The sequence below is a fragment of the Lontra canadensis genome, unplaced genomic scaffold (assembly GCF_010015895.1).
Source record: "Lontra canadensis isolate GAN:19392208 unplaced genomic scaffold, GSC_riverotter_1.0 scaffold2, whole genome shotgun sequence".
NCBI lineage: Eukaryota > Metazoa > Chordata > Mammalia > Carnivora > Mustelidae > Lontra > Lontra canadensis.
The window spans coordinates 60,720,826-60,745,367 of record NW_022630996.1 but is presented as its reverse complement, the minus strand read 5'-3'; the positions used below and the strand labels follow the sequence as shown (position 1 = coordinate 60,745,367).

The following is a 24,542-nucleotide window of genomic DNA, read 5'->3' as shown; positions in this document are numbered from 1 at the left end:
CCAAGATCTCCGAATCTGATACCTTCTTTGGAGGTCCCCACCATCGTCAGAACGATGTTAAATCACATGCATCTATTTATCCTCAATTATAAATTATAAAATTATAAAAATATTTAAAATGAAGGTACATGTGGTTCTGCAGCTTGCTTTTGTCATGTGAGACTATCTTGCTAACCTTTCCACGTCAGTAAGTGCACGCATTGAGTGCTTCCGTAACCGTCGCTCTTCCAAGCATTGCATATCTATGAATGCATTTGGTCCTCGCAGCTATGTTACCACTCTCAGTGCTATGTTACCATCGTGCCCATTTTGCAGCTGCGGATGCTAAGGGACAGAGAGGTTAGAGAAATTGCTCAATTTAGTGACTGGAGCCTCCGATCTGGATTCTGTTTGAGGGAGACTTAACTGCAGATCACTGTCATGGTAACTGTTTTTCACCACCTCTCTGAGATACATAAACCTACCTCTGAATGCAGGGCATAGCAACCCCCAAACCCGCAGGCCCATCTTGTGCGAAGGTGCAGTGGCTGTGAGTGATCGGCGGCTACTGTTCAAATTTTAAATTGCCACCAAGTGGCTCATGCTCAGCACCGTAGTTGATAACAGCATAAGCGAGATCATAGAGGCAGGACTGTTTTTGAGGAGAATAATGCCCTTAAGAATGCAGAGCAGCCCCCATGTCATGCTGCCCCATTCCCCCCTTCCCTGGCCATCTCTGTCTGATCTGCGGGCAGCGTTCCATTTACGTCAAAAATAACGTCAACCTAGTGAAAAAACGGAATGACTCACAGCCTTACTGGAGGGAACTTGTTGCTGTGTGATAGGATATATAACATCCTAATTTCACAGAACATTTTTCATAACAGCTGCTAAAATCATAATCGAATCCATTAAATTTTTTTCAAGGATGCAATTCGAAACAATATTGAAGCTGATCTTAAAAGGCAGGTATATTGAGGTCAAGTCCCACCCACGCAGCACCGCTCTGTCATGAGTCACTTCATATCTTTGCTGTTTGTCTGTCTGTATTTGTTAACCCACTCGAGTCTGCCCATCTTTTGTATTTCTAGCTGCATTTGAGTCAGAGTTAGGCTCCCGCCCCCCACCCTGCCGCCCAGAGACTGGAGGGTCTGAAAAAAGGAATAGAGAAGGAAAGGAGAAATGAAAAGGAAATTTCCCTCTGATTCTTATGGACAACAGAACACAAGAGCTGGAGAGAAGGGGTAGAGGAAGAACCCAGGTCTTGGCTTTATAAAAACAGTGTTAGGTTATTGATTAAGGTCTCTGTTGAGAGTGAATGACAGTGAGAGAACATGGCCACCTAAGCCCTTTCATTCAGTAGTGTATGACTTAGCTATGTGGAGCCGGTTGGATTTCTTCTGCCACAATGTCATCCTCAAAACTGACAGCTAATTTTTTTAAAAAAGATTTTATTTATTTATTTGACAGAGAGAGAGAAAGCGACAGAGGGAACACAAGCGGGGGGAGCAGCAGAGGGAGAGGAAGAAGCAGGCTTCCCACAGAGCAGGGAGCCCAATGCAGGGCTCTATCCTAGGACCAAGCCGAAGGCAGATGCTTAAAGACTGAGCCACTCAGGTGCCCTGCCAGCTAAGTTTTTGATGTAAGAATTTTACTCCTTGGATAAATATAAAACCAAATAAAATCCCTCAGATTTCTTTCTAAGATACTATATACTTCTGGAGATTTGCAAGGTTAGAACCTGACCTGTATTTTTGTTTGGAACATAAAGTAAGACTAAAACAAAGACTCTATGATGGCACAAGGTTACTTGTAAAGTTTACTTTCAGAGTTGAGAATGACCTTCCAGGAGGCTGATAAGCACTTTTTTTTTTTTTAAGATTTTATTTGTTTATTTGAGAGAGAGAGAGAGCAAGCAGGGGGAGGACCAGGAGATTGAAAAGCAGACTCTGTGCTGATTACAGAGCCTGGCACAGGGCTGGATCCCAGGACCCTGAGATCATGACCTGAGGTGAAATCAAGAGTCTGATGATTAAATGACTGAGCCACCCAGGCGCCCCAAGAGAACAGGCTTCTGAGCACTGAGCTCTATCCTGTCTCATCCACAGATTAGCTGTGTGATGCAGTTAGTAAACAAGTTAGTAATCTTCTTTGAGCCTTGTTTTTCCTAACTGGAAAGGAAAGCGGAGATAGAATCCCTGAGGTTCTTTTGAGCTACAATATTCTGATTCTTGAACAACATGATAGAAAAAGATAGCTTCTGGTTACCCAACCACGTAAGTCCTATACACAGTTTCCTTCTCTAGCTCACACCTCCTCTAACACTCCTGAGGGCGATGTAGCTTGCTAGCTCCAGACTTCCTGCTGTTGAAGTGAAAGTTCTCCACTCCACTCCATTTTTCTGGCTCTTTACTTAAAAAACATTCATTCTTGGGATGGAATATATAAATTGCTGAATGGTAATTCATGAAGCACTGCTAAAAGCCTCATGTTCTGGTCCTCAAAATTCCTCGATTGGATGCAGTGTGTTGTTGGCCACTTGGACAGTGGACTTAAGGCGCTGCTTTTCCAGCTGACTTCATCTTTGATAGATGTAATTCCGTATGCCTACCTAGTGCTAGCTGATAATAAAGTAGGTCTTCTAGACTGCTGTTTGGAAGTTGTTGGATATGAGTACCAGGCAAATTCATGAATAATAACAGAGCCGGAAGTCCCAGAATAATTCTCTGCCCTTGAAACCCTGCTAATAAGTAGCTCTCATGTTCCCTTACTTTATTTCTTCAGCGCCTAGTGGTGGAGTAGCTTCTGCAATTCTGGATGTTGGGTGCTACATTGGGTCCTCAGGGGCCAGGATTCTGTTGCAAAAGAAGCCATGTTAACAAAAGGAGAACAAGCTTCCTCCTTTAGTCTTCTTGTCACCCAGTAACCAACACTGTTACAAAGCAACCGATTAAGAAATCCGAGAATTTGGGCACCTGGGTGGCTCAGTTGGTTAAGCAACTGCCTTCGGCTCAGGTCATGATCCTGGAGTCCCAGGATCAAGTCCCACATCAGGCCCTCTGCTCATCAGGGAGCTGGCTTCTCCCTCTGCCCCTTGCCCCTTTCATGCTCTCTCTCTCAAATAAATAAAATCTTTAAAAAAAAAAAAAAAAAAGAAATCCGAGAATTAATTTTTTCTATAGTTTTCAACATGTCTTCCTTTTTATGCTTTCTTAACACATATGTGGAAGATAAGTAAGTATATTCTATATGTAGCCAATTGGAGAAATGTATTTCCTAGATTAGTCACATTATATGTGATTTTGCAATAAAAACATTTGAACTGTAATGGCGGGAAAATTCTTTTTCTAGTAGCTTGTTCAACCCTAGCTCAATTTGGAGGGCACAGACTAGTAGCCTGGGAGTCAAAAAAACAAGAAAAGTCATGGCAGCTCATCAACCAGCCATGCAGATGAGGGCGAGTTACTCAAGTTCTCTCAACTTCTGGAGAGGATAAAACATAACTTGGTGGCTCTGTCGCATGGGGTTGTGAGGAATACATGAGACGGTTGTGTGACTGCTTTGTGTTACAGAAGATACAGTCCACATACAAGATAGATAAACTGTGAAACGGGCTTGTATGACAGCCTGTCTAATTATATTATTGCTTTATATATTATATTATTGCTTTCATCTATGTGGTGTTCCCACATTTTATATGTAAACAAGAGCTTGTAAGGTTGATTATCTCCCAATTATCACAACTAATGAACTCTTAATCGGCAGCTGCAGGTTTAGATTTTATTGAAAGGAAGAAATTAAAGTGATCAAGGAGATTATTTTTCCTCCATTGACATGTAAACAATGAAGAGATGACTAATTAGAAAATATTTAGCTGTCCTTTATAAATACCTGAATAGTCTGACTTTTTTGAATATTCGCAATTTTCTTTCAAATACAGGAAATGAAGAGTCAGAACCTTTCGTAAATATTGTCACCCAGTGGATGTATCTCCTAGGGAATATATGTTTATATAATTTTTTAGAACCATATGCCACATGCAAAGTTCCATAGGTAAGAGAAGCACAACCTGAGATGCTTCCTTGTTCTGCTTTTATAATATATTTAGAGCACACCTTCGTAATAACACTGTGAAAGGGTATTTTCTCCAGTAATGCTACTGTAAGAAATTGTTTTGTTCCATTAATATCAGTACACATTAATTTTCTGCAACTCAGTTATAAGCTTTATTTTTAATAATTTAAATCCAGAAGCACTTAATTAATTCTGTGAACATTATGACTTCATTTAGTGACTGCCACTCTAAAAAGATAAAGCAGGATTGATGACCAAACTACATTTTTTTAAGGAGCAGGATTCCAGATAAATTCAACCAAAGGAGAACTTTTCCTCAGCCAACGCCTACATAAATCAATGGGTAACCTTTCCTTCTCCCTTTGGAATGGTGACTTGGAGTCCTGACTTGGACTCAGGGCCACAAAATTAAAGGTAGTGAGAGGCAGACCACAGAGGACCACGCTGGCTCTTTGAATGTAACATTTTTTTGTTGCCTTGGTCACCTTTGGTGTTGGTTTCTTCCATTAGGCTTTGTACACTTCTCCTAAATCTCACAGACTTGTTTGTTACCCATGGGATATCAGACAGGCTGGCATGGTTGTCACCGATTTTTTTCCCGGTGTTAATGATAACCTTGAGATTTTTGTTATCAGGGCCTGTGGTCTCTTTGACGATCCTCTCCAAAGGTTCCCTCACCGGTTATTTTGCTTTATTCTCTCCTTAGACTTGAATGAGGCAGTCCCAGAGACAGAGCGCCTGGATTCAAAAGCACTGAAAACCCGAGCCCAGCTCTCTGTGAAGAACAGACGCCAGAGGCCCTCTAGGACAAGACTCTATGATAGTGTCAGTTCAACAGATGGGGAAGACAGTCTGGAGCGGAAGGTGAGCTGACTGATTTCTGACTTGCAGTGTCGAGCTGTCTCCTTGTTCCTACAGCTTTTTGAAGATGATTTTTCTGCAGCCAGATTCTATGCCCTAAGATGGAAACAGCTGGAGTAGTTCACTGTTTTGTCTCCTAAATTCTTGCTCAACTCGATAAATTGTAATTCAGCTTATTTCTGTACTCATTCAATGAACTAACCCAAGACATTATCCCTATTGTCATATTTCATGATGGTGTTTTTATATTCAGTTGTTGGTTTTACCTAGTGGGAAATAAGGAATGTACAAGTAATTGTTTCTATATGCCTTAGGTGTCTGTTTTAGCTACAATGGTAATATGCTGAATTGTTGTAAACTATGCAGTCTCCTCTGTAAACCCACAAAAAAATTGGTTTTCAAGGGAAAATTTTTTACTAAAAAAGTTTGGTCTGATTTCAAAGTAAGTATTCCTGGAGCTGATGCTCAGCGGCATAACCTCCTTTATAATCTCTTATACCAACAGCCGTCAAACAGTTTCTATAACCACACGCACATTTCCAAATCACTTCTGCCCAAGGGTTTGAGAACTTCTCCAGAATCAGATTCTGGTGCTCCATCCCTCACTCCAGTGGCTGGCAGTGTGCCCTTCTCATCTGACCACATAGCTGAATTTCCAGAGGGACCACTGAGCCCGGAAAAGGAGCCTTCCTCCCTTATTTGGGGAGACACTTCACTCTCCTCTCCTTCAAAATCTGACCATGATATGGAAGAATCTCCATGCCACCATCAAGCCACCACCAAGAAAACACCACAAGAAAAAGGTACTGTTGATTTTTGTTGTTGTTTTGATTTTGTTTTGTCTATCTTCACTAACTCCTTGATTTGTACAATATAAGAACAGCTTTTTTTGGTCATAGTCGTAAATCCTTTGTCTTCTCACACCTAATAATTAATATTGCTTTCTTTTTATGTTGTGGGATAAGAGCCCATGACTCTCCCATTTTATTTATTTATTTATTTGTTTGTTTAGTTTGTTTATTTATTTATCTTTTCCTACCAGGTTAGTATTTTTACTTCTTTCGCTGTCCACAAGTTTACTATTATTGAAGGAAGTTCTTCAGGAGGCCTCCTAGAGATTTTGTAGAGTAGCAGCCCAGAGTTTCAATGAACACTTAACATACTCACTTTGGGGGAAAAGAAGTGTATATAATATATATGTAAAAATATATATGTATATAATATCTATAAAAATACATTACATATACACATATACATATTTATACACATATGTGGGGGGTGTGTGTGTGTGTGTGTGTGTGAAGATGAAAGCAATATAAGTTTTAAACCATTAATTGGTTTTTATTTAGAAGAAATTTTCACAGTAAGGATGTATTACAGAAATTGTGACAGGAAAGCTATGATAAAGATAATACAGAGATTAATCACTTAAATTTTAAAATAAGCCCCTAGAATTAATACCAAAATTTCATAGTCATATCAATAGACTTTCATCATTTTAATTTACGGAAGAAACAAATTCTCATTCAACAAGTTAAATGATACAGAGATGTATAAAAATTAGGTTCATTCTTTTCCTACCATGTCTGAAGTGTCTCTTTATAGTAACCAAGTAAAGTTGGTTATATTATTGGTCCCATCTGAAATACAAGTAAGTATATATTACGTGTATTTGCATGCATGCCCATGTGCGTGCGTGTATGTGTGTGTGTGTGTGTGTGTGTGTAGATGTAAAGTAGAAAGTACTTTTTAGTATGCTTGTGTTTTGTTTTGTCTCTTTTTTTTTTTTTTACAAAAATGAATCATACAAGTCATTTGACTCTGCAGTTTTGTTTTGTACATAATAATATTTTATGGACATCCCTCTAAGGCATTATACCCAAATTAAATGATACGAGACTCTTATATAGTGAGCTTATAATGTAACTGAGACAACTATTCTGATATTGGTGGACATTTAGGCTATATTCTAGATTTCTTTTTGTATATTGCTTGTTTGCTTACCACTTTGAAAGAAGTTACAACAAGCATTTGTATATTTTTAAAATTTTTATTTATTTATTTGACAGAGAGAGAGAGACAGTGATAGAGGGAACACAAGCAGGGGGAGTGGGAGAATGAGAAGCAGGCTTTCTGCCAAGCAGGGAGCCCAGTGCAGGGCTGGATCCCAGGGCTCTGGGATCATGACCTAAGCCAAAGGCAGACACTTTAAGGACTAAGCCACCCAGGTGCCTCAGCATTTGTATATTCTCGTATACTGGACACTTTTACTTCTTTAGAATACATTTTCAAAAGTCGAATTGGTAGAGTATATTGTGCTGAAGAGAAAAATGTATAGCTTTAAATTCCTTTATTATTAAAAATAAAGACTGAAAAAAAAATATCAAGCTAATAGGAACAGAACAACTAAAAGGTAGGGGAAAAAGTAGAAAATAGGAGGCAGGTAAGAGATATAAGCTGAATTTAATTTTTAATGAAATGAAAAACCCATTCTTTTTTTTAATTTTAATTTTTTTATTAATATAATGTATTACTAGTCCCAGGGATACAGGTCTGTGAATCGTCAGGTTTACACACTTCACAGCACTCACCATATCACATACCCTCCCCAATGTCCATAACCCCACCACTCTCTCCTGAACCCCCTTACCCCAGCAACCCCCAGTTTGTTTTGTGAGATTAAGAGTCTCTTATGGTTTCTCTCCCTCCCGATCCCATCTTGAAAAACCCATTCTTAATTCCTGTCTCCCCCCAAAAATATTGTAACAGTGTGCAAATTATTCTAGCTAAAAGTGAAGAGCCGCTTGGAAGGACACAGTAAGGAAAAAAATAGAGAAACAAACAAAAAAATGTGGCATTGGAAATAAAGGAGATATGGAGATTAAAAGAATTTTTTTTTTTATAGATAGTATGTGAACTCAATAGATTTAAAAACCTAAAGGAAATGGAGTTCTCTACAAAATTAGTCTATTCAAATTGTCTAAGAGGAAAACTTGGATAAATCAATAATCACAGAAACACGAAATAGGTTTTTATAAACACTTCCATTTAGAAAGTTACTAGAGCCAGGTGGTTTTATAACTGAATTCTGCCTAACCTATTAAAAAAAAAACAAAAACAGATAGGCTCTATTTTATGCTAGTTATCCCAGGTAGGTGTTTATCATTTATTCAAGTAGCTGGAGTCCTAAAAACTAGTAAAGCCAGTGTGGAAAAAGGAAATCTTATGCATGTAGATTCATTTTAACTATGATGCTAATCAATTGAATCCAGGAGTGCAAGTTAATTATATTCCATAATCAGGTAGTAGTATTGATTCTGAATATGTAAGAATAGTTTGACATTAGAAAATCTAACAATATAAATCATCATATCAACAAAGGAAAGGAAAAGTGTTAGAATATTAATGGAAGTCGAGAGGCATTTGGTATAATTCTTCAGACATTTTCAGTAAAAACTTGTTAAAGTAAAAGTGGAATTAGAAAAAATTTTCTGAATATGATTGGTTACTTACCAGCAATCAACTACTAAATAGTGAATCTTAAACCATTTGCACAAGAATTAGGAATAAGACATGAATGCCAACTTCCACCACGATTTTCAAGTCTGTTTTTGAGACTTTTCTAATTGCAGGAAGATAAAAGAACATCAAATAATAAGTATAAATTTGAAATAGTAAAGACAAAAGTATCTTTATTTAAGGATTATATGAATATTCATCTAGAAGATTAAGTGGCCAGATATAAAATACATATATGAAATTAATATCTTCATGAGTGTAACGGTGAAGTGTCTACAACTTACTTTGAAATGCATTTGAAAATTAATGGATTAATGGATCACTAGAGGGACGGCTATATGATAAAGCAAATGTAGTAAAATGGAAATTGTAGTGGATATACATTTGTTCACTATAAATTTTTTTTATCTTTTAAAAAAAACTGAGTGGTAGAAAGGAATGTCATTTTTGTCTATACTGATCTAAAGATTTGCTACAACAGATATTTTTGTGGAACTTGATAAGCTGATCCTAAATTTATAAGAAAGGAAAAATGGCTGGGAATACCAGAGACTCGTGTGTGTGTGTCTGTGTGTGTCTGTGTGTGTGTACCTTATTTTATGACAGCTGGTGGGTGGATCCGTGGAGAGAAAATGGAGGTTTTTTACAAATCGCTCTGGGACAACTGGTTATTCGTATTTTTAAAAATTACATTAGATACCCCCCATACCTTGCAAAACAACCTATTCAAGTTGGATTTAAGACTTAACTGGAAAGTAGCTGGGAAATACAAACTATTTAACTTTTAAAAGACTGTATAGAATATTTTTGTGACTTTGGGTAGACAAGGATTTCTTAAACAAGACACAAAGAAAAAAAAAGAAAGAAAAGATTAATAACATCAGATGATATTAAAATTAGGAACTTCATTTCTCAAACACACAACAAAGAATCCCACAAAAGTGGAGAAGATATTTACTGTCTGTGTAACTAACACAAAGTTAGCATCTAGATTATGTAAATAACTTGTATAAATTACCTGGAAAAGACAAATGATACAGGAGATAATATATAATGTCCTGAACAGGCACTTCATAGAAAATGAAAACCAAAAGGCCAAAATATTTATGAAAGATGTTCAACTGCATTAGTAATCAGGAAAGTATGAGACAAACCAGATAAGATACCATTTTATACCTACCACATTGCCATAAATATTAAAGTCTGATGTTACCAAATGCTGGAAACTATGTGAAACAATCAGAGACAGAAGAGTTTTCATCATGCAGGTGGAAGTGTAAATTGGGGCAAGCTCTTTGGAAACAATTTGGCATTGACCTAGTAAGGGTGAAAGTGTGCATGCCCTTGACCCAACCAGGTCCTACACTTGCCTACTGAGAATCATGTACAGGAGTATTCATAGCAGCCCTACTGTGTGATCAAAAGCAACAACAAACAACTGGGAAAACCTAAAAACTGATAACTCCTGGAATAATCACAAGTAAAATAGTTAAATGAATTGTAGTATATTCATAGGATGAATCACACTGAAACATAACAACAGGCATGTATCTCTGGAACGAGACATTGAGAGAATAAACCAAATTGCAGAAGAATCACTGTGGTTCTATTTAGATAGTGCTAAAAAGTGAGTTACTTAGAGATACAAACAAAATGCTGAGGTTGTAAGTGGGAACGACAAAAGTCAGTTACTTGGTGGGGACTGTCCAGGAACTAGAATGTGGAAGGACATACTAGGGACTTTGCAGGTAGAAACTGTGGTGAGGGTTGCGAGGAATAAATGAAATGGGTGTTGGCTTTATTGTTTTTTTTTCATACTCTACAATCATCTAATAAATACTATTGGTTACAGTAGTCAATAAGCATAATAAAGGACCCCATATAGAAAATTAATTGATGGACTTTAATATACAGGTAGCTTCAAGGAATTTTTAAAAAGTCAAAAATTGGCAAAAGAAATAAACTGTTGGTTCACTGAAGAGAAAATTTGCATTGCTTATAGGAAAAGATGATCAGCCTCACTAATGATCAGAGAAATGATCACTTAAATTAGATACCACTGGATTGCCAAAGTTTTAAAGAATTCATGAGCTGGGGACACCTGGGTGGCTCTGTTGGTGAGGCATCTGCCTTCAACTCAATTCATGATCTCGGGGTCCTGGGATCGAACCCCACATCAGGCTCCCTGCTCGGTGGGGAGACTGCTTCTCCCTCTGCCTGCTGCTCCCCTTGTTTGTATTCTCTCTCTGTCAAATAAATAAATCTGAAAAAAATAATAATTCCAACAACTAGTGCCAGCAGTGATGTGAGATACACTCATACCTTGCAGGTGTGACTGTACATGACTGTATTTTTGAAAAGTGCATACCCATCTGTCTCTACCCAATCAAAAATTATAATTTTTCTAAAAATACATCATGAACATAGAAATACATTTGATTTGGGGGACTCAACCTGTTTTTAACTCTTAGGACGCACCATAGCTTTATTCTTGATCTTTTCCCTTTGGTTTCCTTTCCTAAGCCTATTCATTGCTGGAATTACCTTCCACAGACTGGTCCTAAGCACAGCTCTTCTAGGAGTTTTGGGATAAAAATTACGTACTTAGAAAGTAAAAATAAATAAATACTAGTAGAAGCAAAAGAAGATATGTCGAGCCTGCTAATTCATCAAAGGTAGTTCCTCAAGTTGGTGGAGGACTTGCATGGTTGATATTTACCTATTTTCAAAAGAATTAAAGATTTCAAAAACTCTCATTTATTCACTCAAACTATGGATTCAAATAGCACTTTTATAGTGCTGTTTTGTGGCAAGCCCTCTATCATCTCTTTGGAAAACTACATATAGACCTTAATTGGTCCATAAGAAGACCAAACAACAGACACACGTATTTTGGAGATAGAGGTTAATACTCTGTGGTCTGCTGTTTGAGTTTATCAGGCATAACTAGCTATTTGAGAGAAGTTACATTATAGTCAAGGAGAGTGGATCACTCACACATGAGATACGGCCCCCCAATATTTTTAAGTGGCAGAATATTATCTAGATTAGGTCTCTCTTTTACTTCTAATTTTTTTTAATGCTTCTTTAAAGTCAGCAGATGTTTCCTCCCCGATGGGAGAAGTAGTACATGGATTTGCATTGTGCTCTGCAGTCTACAAACAGCAATGTAGGAGTCAAATGTGAGAATTCCACCCTTTCCCCAATGCCTCCCTTATTTGCAACTCTTCCTTTTTTGGAATTAAGCTCTCAGTGGAAGTAAGCAGGAACCAAGATAGAAGATGGGTAGCTTCTTCTCCAGAAACTAAGTACTTGGGCTTTCCCCCTCTTCAGTCTTCCTGGGCTGATTGTCTTTCTGGGGAACAGAGAAGAAGCAGTGCATTGAGCTTTGATAAAATATGAATTTTATCAATAGTCAGTTACTAGTACAGTAGCCACTGGTACATACTATGGTCAGATAAAAGAATGCCTCACATTCTTTTCTTTCCCAGTAAAAAGTTTCCAGCCTTGAAGAGTTTTCATTGCCTTCCCTGTTCATTGACATTAATCCATTCATTTATGTATTTATTAAACAAATAGTTATTGAGCAGTTACTTTGAGTCAGGCGTTGTACTAAGGGTTAAATGTATGAGGACTGACAAGATTCCATCTTTACCCTCAAGGAGTTTGCTGACTAGAGTCTGTCTGCCTCTTCTCTCTCTCTCTCTCTCTCTCTTTTTCTCATTGCCAGTTTCTTTTGTAACATCTTGTCTCTGATACCCCACCATCAGTGACTGGGAAGGCCCTATTCTCTCTTGCTTCCGGTCTCAGGCTCTGTAACACCTGGAAAGACATCAAAGAGACCTTTAGTTAACGGACTGTCAGTCAGCAGCCCATTACCAATTGGTACCTCAAAAGTCAAAGGTCTAACCCTCAGTTTTCGAAGTCCAGAAACTCAGTAATACAATTCAGATGTAATCAAGTCCAAAGTGGCTGATTCTTGCTGTTCTAACTTAGAAAACACTGATTTCTAGGCCAAAATACTGATTTTTCTGATTTAGTTTGGGAGGTACAGCTGACATAATAGCCAGCATCCTTCATATGTTCTCTTCTCTCTCCCATGGGTTGGTAGGTTTGTAAATCAGAAAGCTGCTCAACAGGCATCAAATGGGAGTTAAATTACCTGGATGTGTGTAGGGAATATGCTCGTTCGACTGGGCTGACTGATGAATGGCCCATTGCATGGCAGCACCCCTGCTATTTGGGCACTTTTGTGTCCCTCCAGGACTCTCCCTCCCTACTTCCCAAGATGCAGACCCCAGGATTGTTAAAATGTTATGACATTGCAGGGGATGATACAGTGTGTATTAACAGAGTCAGATCTACCTTCTCTGTCCTCAAAATCCAATTGGAGGAATAACATCCTATAAAATTCTTGAGTCCCTGGCTGTGTGAGATTCATCTATTCAGAGCTGGACTCAGCAGAGGTCAGGTATGGTTAACCTTATTTCCCTCCATATGTTGGTGTGTTTGTTCACATGTGAGGTTCTTAGAACTCATTGGCTCATCTTTAGAGGAGCTAGAGTGGACTAGGTCAGCAAGACTTCATGTTTACATTCTTGCCTAACACTTCACTCCAGGGAAATTCTGTTCTTCTTCAAACCCAGGTTAAATCTCATCTCCTTTAGTGGACTCTTAGTACACTCTCCCCATTCCCAAGCAGAGGGAATTATTCTCTTTTCTCTGATCCCACAGACATTTTCACACTGTTGCTTCTCATTCATTCATCTTTTCATCTCCATATTCTTGGTCCCCAGCAAAGAGTATGGCATGTAATTGATGCTTCATAATTTTCTTTGATAACCAATACAGGAGGTCTCTCCAGATAGCCAATGCAGGTCATCAAACCAAATCTGGCTGCCATAGGTTATTATAAGTAAAGTCTTATTGGAACACAGCCACACTCATTTATCTATATCCTGTCTATACTCATGCCACAATAAGCAGAGCTGCAGAGATATGACCAACCGTATAGCCTCAAATCTCAAATATTTGTTATCTGGCTTTACAGAAAAGCTTGCTGGCCCCTGGTCTAGGCATTCATTTCCTTCTACTCATCATTGCTGGGTAAACTCTGAACATGTCTTAGTTCCTGGTTGCCATTTATCTAGATTTTTTAAAAATAATATGCCATTATTTTTGGTTGGTTAAGTTACTACAAGGTAATAATTAATTTACGGCTGTACTTGCCTGCAGTTTCAAGGCTAACGATGTGCTGGTATTACAGAACAACTAATTGAAGTTGGCTGTTTTCAAAATTGTGTCAATACCACATTTACAAATCATCATTTTGTTGTCATATTTGAGGAACCTCAGTGGAAGTGGGGTAGAAAGAGCCCCATGGTAGCTGGGTAAATGATAAACATCTAACCCCGTTTCAGTTGAAGCAGGAGGAAGTGTAAGATTATTTCCAGAGGTTTGTAAGAAAAAGTTATATGACCGTAGAAAGCATGACAATATTTTTCTCATGCTTATTCTTTGAGTAACCTAATAATAACGCTTTGGTTTCTAGACTTCCATAGCAGTGGACCTTTGTTCAGACAAGGTTAAGAAGAGTAAATTAAGTACTATCAGCTTTCTACTTATGATTTCTAGAGATTCTAAGTTTATATGTGGCTATTAGCACATTGGCTGACACAAAACATGCCTTCAAAAGTATTCGCTGAATTAATGTCCTGGCAAATAGAACCGGCTTTGCAAAATCTTTACAGGATTATTTTATTATTGACATATTGCATTAGGTCCTTATACATTTGAAATAGTAAATTTTATCATTGCTCAGAGGAGGGGCGAGGTTACATCCAGCTGTGATTGGTAAATTAAGACTTGACAATTTGAGGGACCATCGAAGGACTTGGGGGGAGAAGGATGGCCAAGGAAGGCAGATAAGGCATGGAGGTGGCATTAGCAGAGACAGGCACACATGTCTCCCTGCCCAGCCTGCCTGAAATGAAGCAGTTGTTTTATGCAGGTTAAATTGTTGCAATTAAAATTGAATAGGAAGGTGAAGTCATTAGCTCTAGAATTTAAGTGCCTTGAATACCTCACCATATTACTAGGCAAACACAGATGTTTGAACGGAGGAATAAAAAGGAAAAAAAAAACCAAACATGAGGTGTGGGGAAGGTGAATCAGGAGACACGGGGAGGGATGACCTGGAAGGAGGAGCAGTAGACATTGAGGGAAAGAGCGATGCAAGAGCCCGTGAAACGTAAGCTGCCTAGATGCAGGGGAAGGAGGTGAGGAACTCCGACCTTGACGACAGGGCCTCTGACCTCAGGAAATGTGGCCCTGTCATTAGTAGACACTGGGAAGTCAGAGATAAAGGGCAAAGACAACTCATTTTTTAAAGGCATTTTTTGCATTTTTTAAAAAAAGATTTTATTTATTTATTTGACGGAGAGAGAGAGAGAGCACAAGCAGGAGGGGAACAGCTGAGGGAAAGGGAGAAGCAGGCCCTGCACTGAGTGGAGCCCAACCAGGACCCTGGGATCGTGACCTGAGCCAAAGGCAGATGCTTAACCGACTGAGCCACCCAGGCGCCCCTTAACTCATGTTTTTAATGAAGAAGGTTGTGAGCTCAGGAGACAGGCTGGGCTAGGGCCAGACCTGGCAGTCCCCAGAGGATAGGAAGAAGTCAAGAGTCTGGGGCCCAGGAGAGGAAGGATAGTTCAATACAAGAAAAGGCCATCACACTTAGTCATGGGGAGACCGTTTACTGCTTTGAAACTGAAGGCCAGATTGCCAAAGCCTGGAGCCGCAGCGCCTGAACTGGGGGTTCAGACTTCCGATTGCTCTTGAGGGTAGTGTTGGAGAGATTTCAGAAAGCCTATTGGAAATTTTGCGTAAAGCTAAATAAATAAACAAAAACAAGTCACTCTTTTTTTTTTTCCACTTTTCCTGAAATCATACCAATCCAGTGTCGGTTTTTGTGCGGACTGGACATTCTAATGTGCACTGTGGGTAGATTTGATTGATTTAAAATAGAGAAGTGCATTATTCCTTAATCTTGCCTCTTCAGCCTTTTGAAAGCATTCATTTAAGTGTTCCTTGGAACACACTTTGGCAAATGTGTGAGATAATGATGTGAGGTTGCCTAGCAGCAGGCTCTGTAATGGGCAGAATCAGGGTTTTAGTCCCAAGATGTCCAAATAACTGCAACACTAAGAGGTTACAGAGCGTTTCCATGTCCATTGTCTCATCTGGTCCTCTCACCACTCGTTAAAACATCGCCCTGCTGCCTCCAATTCAGAAAATAATTAGGCAGTCTACTTTTAAACTTCGCACAGTCCTAGCCATTAGGAGTTGCTTTGGGATTGCTCTGGAGGAATCCAGCACTTTTTTTTTCCCTTCAGCTTCTATGAAGGAAATTGAAATCCTGCCTTTTTTTTTTTTTTTTTAATGTCCATTAGCAAAATCACCTCAGAAGGCGTTTGGGCCGTGTCTGTAGATTTTCTTTATGTATATGCGTCACATCTGTGGCCATTTAATTCAGACACCCAACATAATGATGCAAATTTCCGTAATTAATATCTGAGGCTAGAAGTGGATTTTGACGTGGACATATTTCTGACGCTGGTGTTCCATTATGTACATTCCAAGGGATTGATTGTTGTAATCCAAGTATCGTTAACTGAAAATATGGAGGGCTCATTGCTAAAAATCCTTAGTTTGTAAGCCTCCCGTTCTGCTTCTTCAGAGCTTTGAACATAAACTCCTGAATAAGAACGGCGTGCATAATTCATGTTGTGTGTGTGTGTGTGTTTAGAAATTTATCCTGAAATACAATTAGGAGCAAAATTAATTAGCAAGGTTAATTAAACACTTCTGTAGGAACACTGTTCTGTCTACATTCCATGCCAGAAAGTTGCTGGAATATTTTAATAATTTTACAAAGATAGAGACAGACACCAACAGACAGTTAGGAAGGAGTAGTTTCACACACAAATATGCATTAAATTTAACACATCCTTTGTTAATCATCTCAGATCACTGCATATGCTGAACAACATCCTTTGCTAAATAGTTCCAGGTAGAGCTGTAGGAATTATCTCCTGTGTCCAAGGAGGAATAAGTGCCACCTGTGGAATCCAGCTCCTACATTTGACATTGAACTCCATTCTCAAAGCCTCTCCTCTGATTGCTTTTCTGGCATCGTGTGGAGTGTTCCCATCCCCCAGCAGCTGCTGCCCTTGAGAGCCAGCATAACTCAAAGAGGCAAAGATCATTCAGCTCCAAACACCGAGGAAATTTTGGCATCTTCCACATGGCAGGAGGCCAGCCAAGTTGTGGTCCAACCCAACCTCTGAGAGAAGGCTTTCAAAGATAGAAATGTTTTATAGCTGAGCCCCAGCTTAAGAAGTCTCCCCATGCTCTACCTGTCCCAGGGCTGGCCACAGGCCATTAGCTAAGGGAGAGACCAGAAGAGAAAGCTTTGACTCTTACTTCCTCCCCTAAATCTCCCAGACTCTGAGGGGTCTCTTTCTGTATTGGACTTGGGAGTTAAGTAAGAAGTGGGCTGGGTTCCTGTCAGAAGGCACCAAAACCCAAAGGCAGGACAGGTGTGGAGGACAGAGTCTGGCATTTGAAGCAAAGAGTTGGAGCCAGAGAAGGAACAAAAGGAAAGTCATGTCAGTCCCTGCCTTGAATGTAAAGAATTATTTGATAGTGTTTATTCTTGCTTATTTTGCTCATTCCAGTATATTTGAAGATAAAACTCTTTTTGATGAGTATTGGGCCTCTGTCCAGCAGGACCTTTCCTGGCTTAACTGAACGTTCCTCAGCATAGCTGTGTTTCCTGTAGCTTAAGAAAGAGATATATTGGGGCACCTGGGTGGCTCAGTGGGTTAAAGCCTCTGCCTTCAGCTCAGGTCATGATCCCAGGGTCCTGGGATTGAGCCCCGCATCAGGCTCTCGCTCAGCAGGGAGCCTGCTTCCGCTCTCTGCCTGCCTCGCTGCCTACTTGTGATCTCTGTCTGTCCAACGGATAAATAAAATCTTAAAAAAAAAAAAAGGCATATATTATTTTCTTTTATACTTTGGAATTGGGGCAAAGTCCTTAGATTCAGAAATGCACTGACTTTTGACTGATGGCCTCAGAAAGAATAATAAATTGGTCTTTTTTACCTGTGTGTACATCCTAGATGGTGCCAAAGGTCCCAAATCACTAAGGGCATCCAGTTCATTGGTGGTGCAAGGAGGAAAATTTAAGCGCAAGTTTGTGGATCTGGGGTAAGCATTTTGTGATGTAAACATCAAGCAAACAAACAAAAAGCTAAAAGAGGAAATGTGTTTCTCCTTTCTGACTGTGTACTGTCCTTTTAGGGCACCTTTGCGAAGGAGTTCCAACAAGGGAAAGAAATGGAAAGAGAAGGAGAAAGAAGCCACTAGGTTCTCTCCAGGTAGCAGGTACGGGTGGGTGATCTCAACTTTCTGGCCCCCCTCCTCGGTTAACCAAAATCAGCCGTCTGTGTCTATGAGCTGAAGTGATGCACCTAGAGGTGAGAGGAAAGAGAAATTGCACAGTCAATGTATATTAGTCCTACCCCAGTTGTAACCTGCACTGGCGTTGGGTATATCCATTGGCTTAATTGCAGAATTATGGTCACGTGATCGATCAAAAAACGTGTATCTACATGTGGCATAAATAGATCTATGTGATATGTCAGTTATATTTCAGGGTCTTTGCCTGGCTACCCACAATACTAATGTCCTCTTTTTTGTGAAGTCTGAAAGGGTAATTTTACATTGAAGGACCTTGTTGGTTTTTAGGACTGTTCTGTCCACATGTAGAAAGGACCATCATCTCTTGCTGGACTCAGCTGTTTGATCGATTTTCTTCAGGCCCTACCAACTATTCTCACTTTTCAAGAAAGACTTCCCTATAAAAAAGGGAGCTTTGTACTGCCTGTTGTCAAGTCTTCCCAACTGTATTCAGAGATTCCGTAATTTTAAGTTTAGATTTGTATCGTGAGGCAATAAAGCACGGAGCTTGACAGCCTGTGTTTGGATCAGAGCTCTCCCAGTTATTAACTCTCCCATCTCGGACAAGTTCTTTAACCGGTTTGCTGCCATTACCTTGTGTGAAGTAAGGATAAGTAACAGGATCTACCTAGTAACTTTAGTGTGAGGATTAAGTACGTTTTCCTGCAAAGCATGTCAAATGGCACCTAGCATGTAGGAGGTATTTAAAAATAATAATGAAGATACGGTTTGCTGTCATTATTACTTGCAAGTTACAGAGCAGATTTATAGATACCATTTTAGTCCAAGCTTGTAGGAAGGTCAGGAGGGCCAAGAGTAACACCGTACGTTATGAAGAACCTCAGCTTCATAGAATGTAATTGATTTGCCCACGATTACGCTGCAGGCAGTTGACATGACGGGGCTTGTGCCTCCTGTCCGGGTATCTTTCCAACACAACACCTCCCCTCCACTTGTTTATGCCTCAAATGATGCAGAAATCTCTTTACAAAATTTGGGAATCATTTCAACAGCAGTAGACTAAGGAAGAAACAGAATGCTAACAACGAAAGATCGTCAGATCAATTGGGAACCACGGATCCATTTTATAGGTTGTCCACTGCTGTTTCTTTTTCTCCTTTTTCTTTTTTCTGGCATACCACTTGGTGAGAAATTGTACCTTCTTCCTGGGATTATAGGAGAGTGGAGTCAGGGATGAGAAGAGAGAATTCCCAAATTAATTGTGTAAGTCTGTTATGGTGGTGTTTAATCCTGTATGACAGAGAAAGGGTAAAAAGCTCTGTTTATATTGAGGGCACCAGTCTTGGGAGAAATAAGTCCATGATCCGACTCAAAAGCAATTTAACTTTGTGTGGTTTTGAAGTGAGAAATAGAAAACAGTCTGCTGTGTGCCTTAAAATTAAGAATAGGAAATGATCAAGGATACTCAGGATAAAATACAATAAAAAGTAGAACTGTGTCAGGGAGAGAGAGATGCCCGGATACACAACTGGGAGAGGGGCTAGGACAGTTCTGTAGTAAACACTGCCTTCCTTTCGGTCCCTGCACTTCTGAGGCAGTCACTTCCTTGATCCTTGAGGCTCCGTGAGGAAAGGGATGGGAGCGAAGCATCCAGCCCTGTGGAGAAGGCTTGACTGGATTTCATCATAGTAGCCAGAGGGTATCACCTACCTCTACAAATTCCAGGTCAAAAGCAAGCAAATCTTGATTCTTTTGGTGAGTGCACACCTTACTGGAGACCAACCCCAGGGAGTCACTACCACGAATTCCTGCTTTGGAACCAGCAGCCAGACGGCTCCATATTTTTAAAATCCTAACCCTGGAGTCTTTCTGCTTCACTGGTCACAACTATTTATACATGTGCCAGTGCTACAAAATAGTTGTCAACTGGAATCATAATTTTATAATTGTCTGTAATTACAGTAGAATTTTGACAGGCCTGACAGGAATTCATGTAATTGAAATAATAGAAGAACAAGGGGAAAAGAGGGAGGACTTTTTCTGTTTCACAAAATGATTTTTTGAGCTATCACAGTAGTTGGTTAACACTAATCAAATCTAATGACAGTCTCTGTTCTTCTGTATAGATTGACAATGGGCCCAGAACCTTTTCAAACAGAAGTCAGAAAACAGAGTTACTACCCAGTAGTGACACAGGGCCCCCCGAAGGTGGGTGCGCGCCAAGCACCGTCAGTGTCAGGGTCCCGCTTGCAGTTGTGGAAGACTGGGTATGAACTCATCACCTCTGTGAGGCTTTCTCAGAGAAAAGAGGGAATGATTCCCTGATTGAGTTAGTAATCTTATCTCTTGGCTTTTCATTATTAGGCTGTAAAAATCAGAGGAGGTCATTCAATCAGTTAGAGTCTGAGGCTGCGGGACTTGAGAGGCAAGAGGAGAGGCTTGCCAAATTCAGTCTTGCTTTTAGTTTTTTCCTTCCTCAAGAGTTAAGAGTTTATTGTATTCCTTGTGGAGACCTAATGACTCAAATGCATGACAGGAAACATGAAACAAATAGATGAGGTTCAATAATTATAATAATAAATAAAACCCTACAAAAAATATGGCTCGGTTCTAGCCTTTTCAGATATGTGCTCAGTGAACGCTCTGATTTAAACAGGCAGGATAGCAGGTCACAAAAGCAGGAAAGAGTTAGTGAGTTAGTTGTCAGAGCTTGTTGACAACAAAGAGTAAAATACAATATCCTCATTTTAGAGCAAGTTGCCTCTGATGCCAGTGGAGTACCTACTTTGGAGCTCTGCGGGAGAAGCTCCTGGTTGAGTGGCTGAATGGAAAAGTGTGTGAACAGTTATGTGTGTCTCGGAACAAGGCTAGACGGTGGCGTGTGGGAAGAAGACAGGAAGGGCGATGGCACTCCTTTCTGGAGGTGAATATGCATTCCCCTTAAAAGTGTGAACTGTGGGGGAAAAACACTGTGCCAGAATCCAAGTATTCATCCTGACTTTGCCATAGGTAAGGCTCTGAATTTCTTGGACCTTGATTTCCCACCAAAAAGTAATTAGATGGATTAACACTACCTGTTCTCTAACTCCCCGTCTCTGTCTCTGTTATCCAATATGGTAGCCGTATGAGATGTAGCCATTCATTGAGCACTAGAAATGTGGCTAGTCTATATTGAGATGTGTTGTAGGAGAAAATGCATGCAGGATTTCAAAGACTTAGTATGAAAAAAAGAATATGAAATAGCTTATTAAAAATGTTATAATACTGATTACATGCTGAAATAATAATACCTTGAATATTTTGCGTTAAATAAAATACAAATTAATTTTACCTCTTCTTTTATGTGGTTACCAGAAAATTATAATTTATATATATATATAATTAATAAGATTTTATTTATTTATTTGACAGATCGTAAGTAGGCAGAGAGGCAGGCAGAGAGAGAGAGAGAGGGAAGCAGGCTCCCTGCTGAGCAGAGAACCCGATGTGGGGCTTGATCCCAGGATCCTTTTTCCTTCTACCCTCTTGGGTTTTCCAGCTGGAGTCCTGTAAATTAGGTTGGCAGATAACAGATTAACAAGGGAAAAGCATACGAATTGATTTTTATTTGACGTAAGTTTTGTGTGATGCAGGAGCCTTTATCAGGAAGTGAAGACCAAAGAAGTAGTTAAACCTGAGCACTTTAAAGCTAGGTTTGTTGAAGAGTGGAAAGTCTTGGAAAAAATGTTGAGAGGACAAAAGGGTATGAACTAAGAGTAGTAAACAGTGGAAACTTAGCAAGGCCTGTTCGTTCCCAAAACCACTGTTCCTTCAGATTCCTCTTGTGTCCTTCCATCTACAGAGATAAGGATGTTCCTTTCCTCCAGGTGTAGGGAAGGCACCTCTCTCAGAAGATCTTATGATCTGCTTGGGGGGCAGTGGGGGAAGTCAGAGAACCCTTCGTATACCTGCCATTTCTCAAATTCCTTAAAATGTTTGCTTAAAATATGTGCTAGGCCAAGTTGCCTTATTCTTTGGTAACATGTCCAGAACCCTGTCAGAAATTAAGGTTAAACACTACAGGGACTTGCAGCCATCTCAGATGGGCTGTTGGTTATTAATGGGAGCTTTGGACCATAACTGAAGGTAGAAGCAGAGTATGTCAGTGGTGGTTGGCCTGCACTGCAGATGGACACCTGCTTGTCCTAGCTGTGATCTGTCAGGCTCTCCAAGTGCCCTTAGAAGGGTCTGGCTTTACAACCACTGTCTCCTTAGTGGATGTGAGAACCTTACAGAATTACTTCATCTGAGGTGAATAAATGGAAGTCTGCAGCCCTTCCTCTGATTGCACCTAACCTCCCTTAACTAACCTCCTTAACTACCTGCTTAAATTCTATATTCTGCTTATACTTTTTCTGTTCTGGCAGTTCCTGAACTCCTAATTATATCTTGATGACATTCAGTTCTGTTCGGAATACCTCACACACCTTGTATTTGAAGTTAAGACAAATAAAAAAAATTACTATGGAATGTTTACCTGAGCAACTTAATTTTGGGGTTGACCCCAGAACGAACTGGTGTCAGGATGTATGTAATTGGGTTAACTGCTCTGTGGAGTTGTTAATTATAAACCATTTGAATGCCAGGAAACGGTGATCATCCCCACCTCATCTCACCCACCCACCCCCAACAATTTAATATGACAGAGACTTAATTTGAAGCCATTCTTTTTCCTGGTTCCTAACAATGAAACAATCAGGGTTACATCAGTGATTTGTAATTCCATTTTCACCAAAAACAATAGTGAGACATTAGTGTACAAGTTAAAAAAAAAAAAAAAAGATAAATTACAGAACACATACCTATTTTGATCCTCCTGAAATTATTTTCAGATCCATTTCTACCAGTCTTGATTTTTAAGGGCATTATTAAAGATCTCTATGGAACTTACGCACCCCAGACCATAACCTGCTCTCAGAGTCAAAAACTGCAATAGAGAGAAGGAGGGAAGGGAGGGAAGGGAAAGGGAAGGGAGGGAAACAGTAAGGAGAGAGGGAAGAATTTTACGTTATTCTTTTTTTTTTTTTTAAAGATTTTATTTATTTATTTGACAGACACAGATCACAAGTGGGAAGAGAGGCAGGCAGAGAGAGAGAGAGAGAGAGGTGGAAGCAGGCTCCCCGCTGAGCAGAGAGCCCGATACGGGGCTCGATCCCAGGACCCTGAGATCATGACCTGAGCCGAAGGCAGAGGCTTTAACCCAGCGAGCCACCCAGGTGCCCCAAATTTTACATTATTCTTAACAGATTCCTCCATCGAATGGAAGAGACTATGAGTGGTCAGTAATGGCATGACTGCTTCCAAGCTCTCTGTGCTCCTTTTGTAGGCCCAAGAGTTCAAGTTGTCTGAAAGGAAATTGGTATTTATTTTAGAAAGCATGTCTGGTAAGCTGATGGATCTGTAATTATGAAGTAATGGAGAGTTTGCTTCTTTTAATGAATATACGCTAGGTCGAAGCAAATGGAAGCACACTGACCATTCAGGATAGTAGGAGACAGTTACTTCAGTTCATGGGGTTTTAGAGTCAAGGCTAAGATACTGCCTCAGCAGGGGCACAGCCAGACCTCCTGGAGACCTGGAAAATTCTCTTCCAAGGATTCCAGGACCTAGTGGTTTGCGGTTGTGAGGACACTGGTTATTTCCTTAGAAGTGGGCTTTCTTTGCTTTCTACGTGATAATTCCTCCAGTCCTTCCATCATCTTGTATAGAAAGCTGGAGAAGAAAGCCTCCGAATGTCCCCCAAAGCTGAGCCTCCGTGATGTCATTCGTCATACTCACACTGTGGCCTCTGGTCCTGTGTTCAGTGCTGGATGTACAAGTCCTCATGGAATTATTAGTCTTGAATATTCTCCTGGCAGGAGGCTCTTACAAAAGAGTTTAATTATATGTGATCTTGAGCTTCTGTTTGAAATGTTCCATGGTCAGAATTTGAACCCAAAGTCCTTTTCAAGTTAGGCATTAGGATGACAATAGGTGGGCAACAATATTCTTATTTCCCGTCTAATTAAAAAAAAGATAGGGATGGTGGTGATTGTCCCAAAAGTGTTGTTACAAAGTTCACTTGGGAGCAGGACAAGAGAGTCATGCTGTCATTAATTATGGCCCGTTTACCAAGTTTAAAACAATATCCATATATTTAAGCACTATTGTACCTTTTTGAATCGTGGATGGAACTCTTAAAAAAAACTCCCATGCTCCTTTGAGTAACTGATTCAGAAATGTATAACCAAAGGGGGAAATAATCCTTAGGTCCAGTTTATCTCAAGCATGCCCAGTTAGAAGACTGTGGGACTGCAGAAAAAATATTTTTATGGATCTGCACAGTTAGAGCTTTCTGAGTATTTTTACTGGACTGGGGAACCTGAGCTTAAAAGTCAAGCCTTAGAAGCTAAAGTATGACTGGAAAGATAGCAAGAACTGCGGAGATTAACCTCCCATGAGGTGTGTGGTTTCATATTCAAGGAGTGGGCTGGGGCGAGGGGATGAGATCCAGCTTCATAGAGACATTCCCAGACTTGTTAGGCTGGACATGCTGGTCTTATCTCCCCCTAAGACATGTGTTACTTTCTGAAGGGTAAGAACCGAAG

At 39.8% G+C, this 24,542-nt stretch overlaps 1 protein-coding gene across 12 annotated transcripts in view; it reads left to right on the top strand.

Annotated features, from left to right (window-relative positions):
* Positions 1–24,542, top strand: part of PPP1R9A (protein phosphatase 1 regulatory subunit 9A) — a 303,872-nt gene that overhangs the window by 269,814 nt on the left and 9,516 nt on the right. For 7 of the 12 annotated variants that reach the window (XM_032874822.1, XM_032874813.1, XM_032874796.1 and 4 more), the window contains 4 exons: positions 4,760–4,917; positions 5,420–5,717; positions 17,616–17,703; positions 17,797–17,880. In XM_032874822.1, coding sequence (XP_032730713.1) covers positions 4,760–4,917; positions 5,420–5,717; positions 17,616–17,703; positions 17,797–17,880 — 628 coding nt within the window. The remainder of the gene's footprint in view (positions 1–4,759; positions 4,918–5,419; positions 5,718–17,615; positions 17,704–17,796; positions 17,881–24,542) is intronic. The other 5 variants (XM_032874882.1, XM_032874873.1, XM_032874864.1 and 2 more) reach the window with 2 other exon arrangements.